Source organism: Hordeum vulgare, chromosome 1H (genome assembly GCF_904849725.1).
Source record: "Hordeum vulgare subsp. vulgare chromosome 1H, MorexV3_pseudomolecules_assembly, whole genome shotgun sequence".
Taxonomy (NCBI): Eukaryota; Viridiplantae; Streptophyta; class Magnoliopsida; order Poales; family Poaceae; genus Hordeum; species Hordeum vulgare.
This window is the reverse complement of record NC_058518.1, coordinates 512,133,174-512,140,470: the sequence shown is the minus strand read 5'-3', so window position 1 is coordinate 512,140,470 and position 7,297 is coordinate 512,133,174. Positions and strand designations below refer to the sequence as shown.

General features: G+C 43.8%; 1 protein-coding gene across 1 annotated transcript; it reads right to left on the bottom strand.

Annotated features, from left to right (window-relative positions):
* Window positions 1-5,140: 5,140 nt before the first annotated feature.
* LOC123421354 (ribonuclease 1-like) lies at window positions 5,141-6,860 on the bottom strand. Its single transcript, XM_045107530.1, has 4 exons — window positions 6,655-6,860; window positions 6,078-6,239; window positions 5,764-5,953; window positions 5,141-5,683 (listed from the first exon to the last, which is right to left on the bottom strand). Exons 1-4 carry the CDS (start codon window positions 6,754-6,756, stop codon window positions 5,379-5,381), a joined length of 759 nt encoding a protein of 252 aa, XP_044963465.1. The 5' UTR covers window positions 6,757-6,860; the 3' UTR covers window positions 5,141-5,378.
* Between the last annotated feature and the right edge of the window lie 437 nt (window positions 6,861-7,297).

The following is a 7,297-nucleotide window of genomic DNA, read 5'->3' as shown; positions in this document are numbered from 1 at the left end:
TAGCATTTTATGTCGGCGGTTGTAGCATTCTGTCTGGCAATGACCGCTTGCAGCTTTTTATATGTCTCGTTGCAGCTTGTTTCATCAAGGTTGTAGCATTTTATGTCAATAGTTGTAGCATTTTCGTCATGGCAATGACCGCTTGCAGCTTTTTATATGCCTGGTTGAAGCTTTTTCATCTGAATATGAAGCTTTTTCAGATGGCCGTTGAAACAATTTTGTATAACGTTTGCAACACTTATATACGCGCGGCCCGGCCATAGCGGCACGCGATGAGGACGATGGGCGAAGCTGGATCCGGCGATGCGGGCGGCCGACGAGGGTGGTAACTGGCGATGTGGGCGGTCGACTGGGGTAGGGACCGGCGATGTCGGCGGCAGCAACGTAGGGGCGCGCAGATTGGTGGGCCCTCTCGGCCATGCGCCCCACCACGCGCGAGAATCGTTTCGCCAGGATGAGAGGAGATAGGATGGGTCGCGCAGATTGGTGGGCCCTCCCGGCCATGCGCCCCACCACGCGCGAGAATCGTTCCGCCAGGATGAGAGGAGATAGGACGGGTCGCGTGCGTCCGGCCGAACGTTCGGTCGGCGCGCTGGCGGAAAACGTTTCCCTTTTTATATGGTAAATACCGTCATTTACTCAACACAATAAAATCTTCCATTATAAAAAGAAAATCTAATTAGTCCATGCATGAATTACCTACCATTGATCAACCAAATGCGCTGCAGGTATGGTAACGGTGTCCTGTTTCGGTAGCCACGCGACGCCTTGCCTGCGTGCCGATTCACCTGCAGATTCCAGTGGTGTGGTGTTTTGTGATTTAGTAAGAAATTTGAGTGCAAGTAAGGGGGTCCATTGGATTGGCGTGGACGGTTGATATTAGAAGCTACAACACGCATATATACTGTAAAAATCGATCTGACAGAACATATATAGACATCGTGCCTATGATCAGTCCATTACATTATATTATCAAAAACACTTCGAGTTAGTTACTTGAACAGACAAATGAATAAAGACAGCCGACCAAACTTACGCAAGATCCTTCTCACGTATGGAGCATGTAACCCCATTAGCAATTCAAAACATGTTAAAACAAGCATTCCTAAAGCTGTCTCTATTATCTACATGCGAATGCCTTGGGCCAGATCTACTCATTCTTCGATAAGTAGCCACGTATCCACTCTCTGAACATTTCATGTAAATCTCTCGTCTCTCGAATAATATTGAAGGAGACATGAAAGCTATACGTCAAAAGGCTATGGCAACTGATTGCCCCTGCGCCTCTTTCAATAGGACAGGGCTAATGGAGCCATGGAGGTCTCTACCAGTACATTTATATAATTGCTTCTAATATAAGCACGTGTCCGGTCAGAATATTTCTTTTGGTTTCATTTCATTAATTTGAAAACGCCTATGCTGGTCCAGGATATGTTCGGTAATCGGTAGTCCTTCCGAACTAACATGAATATACTGGCATTAATTTTTCTTAACCTAGACCCAACCGCATTCAAAGAACAGTTGTCCAGTTTATTAGTAAAATAATGAAACTGTGTCCCTTCTCTCAAATATGACATGCTCATCTTACATACAATATGTGTTAACTGAGCCAAAGTTATCGGTCTCCTATATATAATCAAGATGCTTGAAGATATTTGCTTTGCCATTCCTGAATTTATCAAGCTCTTTAATGTTTATATTTCCTCGACAAAATGTCTAACATTCTAAAACAGAGAAAATATGTTAGCATGTGATTGAATGTCTAGTGCATAAAGAACAAACACACGGTTGTGAAAATTTCAGCCAAACAACGACCCCAAATGTATGATGCTCATGACCCTACTCACATGTGTCATAGCATGAATATGGGCGCGTCACTATCTAAGAGGGTGGCAGCCACTTAGATTGATCGAAAAGTTTGTGGCTCCACGAGCAGCATCGCCCCTAGCAACCCAAATGAACGCTCGAGAATCACTAAACAACGAGTGGTCCTCCTCTGATGGCAGGATAATAAGCATGTTAGTAGGGTTGTCGCCGTCGTCGTCGTTGTGGACCGGAGGGGCCAGCTGGGAGCGGTGGCGCACCGCGGCAAACAAACAAAGTGTTGATGGGGAATTGTTTGCAAAATTTGTTGCCATTTAGGTTGTCATATTTTGCCGTAAGGTTTACTCATGGTATATGATCCACCTACATAGTTCATATACTACTAGAATCGCCTTTTGTCCTGAGTTCCAATTCTTCGTCGAGTGCATTCTGTCGGGTACTCAATGAATTTCTATCTACCGAGTTTGATCCCGAACATGAACTCGGCAATAATTCGTAACTCGGCAGGGCAGTGTCGTTTGCCATCTTCTGACGGAAAACGACTCAGCGAACAAAAAAAAGCCGGTGAACAAAATAGTTTGCCGAGTTCCCGACAGAAACAACTCGGCGAAAACTGACATGGCCATGTCTGGTAGCAATGGACGGAGCTGTGACGGTGGCCTTCGTTTGCCGGGTTTTGACTAACAGAAACTAACCAAACATTTTCCTATTTTTTTTCTTAATTGGAATGACAGGTGTCATATATTTGTGGAGTTATTTATAGAAAAAACTCGGCATACATGTAAAGTGTATGGCTAACCCAATAACGAAAGTTTCGTAAGGGGACTGCAGCAGGCTACCATGAGACAAAAGATCCTCTTTCTAAAGAGATTCGATTCGGAACTCTTATATGTCCAAGGTCAATATGGAAATTCTTATGACCTTGGACTTGTGTTTAGTCACACCTCGCCACTTGAGGAGCGACGGGACTAGGTTAAATTGCCTCCTCTTCCAGAACCAGTAAGCTATGTTGGTCATTGTACCTTTGTGGAAGATATGACTGTCCCTATGAAGCTTGCCTAACATAAGCTGATATAATATGCTTATGATGGTCAGATAAGTTTCACAGCGACACTTTATATCTTCACGAAGGGAGCATTACTTACCACTTGGCTCTTTTTTGATACTGAACCTCCGGGTCGTTCTTGTTTTATCCGCACCATTTCATTAAGCTCCATGGTGCTCGACTTTTTTTTTAATCATTGCATTAAGTTTCGTCGGTCTATACTGTCCGTCTCGGTCGCTCTTGTTTTATCTGACTGCTTCGATTCATACTGCCTGATTCGGCCGCTCTTCGTTGGTCTATATAATGCCCGTGTCTCGGTCACTCTTGTTGTATCGGGTTGTCCACCCGATGGTTTAAGCAGGGTCTGTGGCACCCACTCGGATCTCAATTACATGCAGCGCGCGTATCAACGTTTAGCTCACAACTAGGATTTTAGCTACGTACAAACGAAACCAGGCATAACCAGTCACGTTAACTGCCAACGGACGACGCCCCTCTTTTTTGACTCATTTCGTTAAGCTCTGTCGGTCCATACTGCATGTCTCGGCCGCTCTTGTTTTATCCATTTGATTATTTCATTGGGCTAGCACCGTGGTGCTCGGCTCTTTTTTTGAATCATTGCATGCACTAAACTTTGTTAGTCCATACAGCTCATCCTGATCGCTCTGGTTTTACCGGGCTCTCTACCCGATGGTTTGAGCGGGGTCTGTGCCACCCATGCTGGGATCTCAACTACATGCAAAACATGCATATTAACGCTTAGCTCTTTTGAATCATTGCGTTAAGCTTCATCGGTCTATACTGCCCGCCTGGGTCGCTCTTGTTTTATCGGATTGCTTCGATCCATACCGCCCTACTATTCGGTTGCTCATCGTTGGTCCATATACTACCAAGCTTTTAAATTCAGGCCAATACGGTCGATATATAGGCCGATATATCATTTTCGGTGCTCTACCGATATAAACATTACATATCATCCGATATGGACCGAAATGGCTGATATCTGAGCCGATATGTCCATTGACATAGACCGATACATATATGATCAAAAGTTTCTATGAAAAAGTTGGGAAAATAAGATTACGCAGTTACAACATCATATTAGCAAACTCACACATGATGTTTTATACATATACATATAGAACATATTGTTTTTATTTTATAGTAATGATTTTGTGACTAGTTCCTGATAGTATCTTGACTAACAAGTTAGCAAACTAGGAATCCAAAATTGCTATGCTAAAAAGCATTGACATCATACATTTTGTTTACCTTAAAACACATTTTATGACTAAGAATAATGAAAAACATTCATGTATCTTTATATCACCTGATATCCGACATTTTGAAAAAAAAATCCTCTGATAATCTATATATCGTCCGATATATCACCTGATATCCGACATCTGATATGTTGAAGCCAAACTGGAATGAACTTGATATCCCATATTTTGAACCTTGATTACTACCTCCGTCCTGGTTTATTAGTCTCCCTCGTATTTAGCATTATATTTTAACCATGATTTTAACTAATAAAAATATATAATATACATAGCAAAAAATGATATCATCAGAAACTATGTACAAATACGAGTTCAATGATATAATTTTTTAGTGACATGCATTAATATTTTGTTAGTTAAATTTGTGATCAAATCAGAAAACAAAATATGAAGGAACCAATAAACCAGAATCAAGGTAATACAGTATTATTCATGAAAGTGTTACAGACCGACTCTTATTATTATTATTATTATTATTATTATTATTATTATCATATCACATCACTCGCAAGATGAATGTCCGGAAAGGCAAGAACATCATTATTATTATTAATTATTCACTGGAACGCAAGCCACAAGTCGAGGCCCGATCGCTACCGATCTGCGGCTGCAGCTCAGTATCACATGGCGGCGCCGGCCATCTCGAATGCTTCAGCGTAGGACACCGAGGACGCGGACTGCTTTAGCATCCACTTCTTGAAGGGGTGGAAGATGATCTCGTCGGAGCACGTGAACTTTTGCGGTTTCGGGCATAAATTAATCTGGACTCTGTATAATCGATATTACCTTTTACATCTCCAAATATCAGAACTACCAAAACAACGTAAACTACCTTCCAACCAAACGCACATAAACAAAGAAAAATTGATGATCCGGCCAGCCTAGTTAGAGGTAATAACACCTGTGGTGTTCAAATTTATCATTGATGTTAGTTAAATTTTTTGTCAAGGTTGAACATAAAATACCAAGGGACCAAAAAACCATAATGGATGGAGGTAACAAGGTATTATTCATGAAAGCGTTACAGATCGACTGAGTAATCAATATTGCGGTACCCTCGGGTTACATTATTATTATTATCACATAACAACACGAGCGAGATGAACGTCTGAAGAAGGAAAGAACATAATTCCACGCATATACTAGTACGTATTAATTATTCACTGGAACGCAACCCACAAGACGAGGCCTGACCGCCTGATCGGCTACCAATCTGCAGCTGTAGCTCAGTATCCCATGGCGGCGCCGGCCATCTCAAATGCTTCGGCAAAGGACACCGAGGACGCGGCCTGCTTTAGCATCCACTTCTTGAAGGGGTGGAAGAGGATCTCGTCGGAGCACGTGAACTTCTGCGGTTTCGGGCACTCGATGAGCGTTTTGGCGTCCTCGGCCACGCAGATGAAGATCTGGTACAGCTGGAACTTATCGAACGGCCCTTCGCTACACTGGATCAGCGGCGCCACACCGGTGCCCACCTGGATGGCCTTCTTGATCTTCTCCAAGCTGTACAGGCCAAAGTCGGGCTTGATCCCTGCAATGCATGACGTACTGAATGGTGATGATTTCCTTTCCAGGAAAACGGCGGTCATGAGCCATGGATGCATGCGTCACCTTTGGAAACGAGGCGAGAGAGGGGGTTGATCTTGCTACGGAGGGCGATGGCGGCTTGGAAGTAAGCCTTGTCGTCAAGGCCGGAGCAGACGCCGGACGTCTTCCAGGCGCTCTTCCAGCTCTTCTGGCCGTTGTTGCTGGGGCACTTGATGTTGCTCCAGTACTGCCTTAGACCGCTGATTTCCAGAATCTGCAGTTAACGCAAAACATTGCATGTGCATCGCAGTGGTAAGAAAAGAATCCGCAAAGCTTTGCATCGATCGGACAGGAAATTTGCATTGTTACCTCGTCGGAGTTGAAAGCAAATTAGTTACCTCGTCGGAGTTGAAAGGAGTGCTGCTGCAGCTGGTCTCGGGGGCGTCGGTCGTCGCGTTGAAGACAGTAAAGCCCGAGACGTAGAAGTCGGCCGCCGGCACGATGGGGCTCTTGGGCATGCAGCATCCGCCGGTGGTCTGCACACAGTATGCTCCCGGCCACTGTATCCATGGATTATTACATCACGTGTGAGTCATGTTTTCCAGTGGTGAAATATTCGACTAAGACCTCGACAAACAGGTGGTCCATAAAACCATGCATGTTCATGCTAATCTGTCAACATCCCTCAAGATGCATGCTGCGTTTCACACATACTAGACGTCCTTGGTGAAGCATATATATGTACAGTGAACAACTGAATGCTACTCCCTCCGTTCCTAAATATATAAGTCTTTTTAGAGATTCCACTACGGACTATATACGGATGTGTATAGACATATTTTAGATTGTAGATTCATCCATTAGACTTCGTATGTCGTAACTAGCATGCATGTGTACAAATTTTGAATAATGTAATACATACAAATAAAAAATGAACAAAAGGCCACTATGTTGTCATGCTTTGCACGCACATACCATCAAACCAATCTGGTAGTAGATACCAGAATCAGAAACGGCAATGGCAGAGGAAGCTATCAGCATGCCAAGAAGGCACAACAGTGCTCTCCTGAAAGCCATACCGAAACCTTGCTTGATTTCACTCCTTTCAACGTTTCTCACTAGTGCGCTTATTTGGACACCCAGAAGTGCCTTGGTGAGGACTGAGGAGTGACTACGGGGGCAAGGGTATTTATAGGACGTTAGGCATGCTTACCTTCATTTCAATTTTTTTTATGGTGCATATATTGTGCCCCATTCTGAGCCACCCGTATAAATGATAAGATCTCTCTTTTGGTTAAGATTAACGATCAGATCTCTTAGCAGGGCCGTTGAAGGGCATGTGCCAGCTGTGCGCTCGCCCAGGGCCTCAATAATCCAAGGGTCCCCAATTTGGGTCCGGGTACATGTATGTATTCGTGTGAAAATTTGAAGTTTTGAGCTAACGTTGCCTCGTCTCCTGGATTGATTCGATCTATAGATGAAACCTCAGCTGCTGCCAAGTATGTACGTTTCGTGGTCTGGCCAGATTATCGATCTTTTTTGCTTCGAGTTGAATCGATGGCTCGGTGGCGATAGATTTGCAGTCAGGCAACAGGCGGCACTATACGAGAATTATGAG

What these genes read in the sequence shown, in the direction of transcription:
- LOC123421354 (XM_045107530.1), bottom strand. Translation starts at nt 6,756, where the DNA reads ATGGCTTTCAGGAGAGCACTGTTGTGCCTTCTTGGCATGCTGATAGCT. An exon ending in CTCCTTTCAACTCCGACGAG is followed by an intron (nt 5,954 to 6,077) that starts GTAACTAATTTG and finishes CGTTAACTGCAG; the next exon opens with ATTCTGGAAATCAGCGGTCT. An exon ending in CTCTCGCCTCGTTTCCAAAG is followed by an intron (nt 5,684 to 5,763) that starts GTGACGCATGCA and finishes CATGCATTGCAG; the next exon opens with GGATCAAGCCCGACTTTGGC.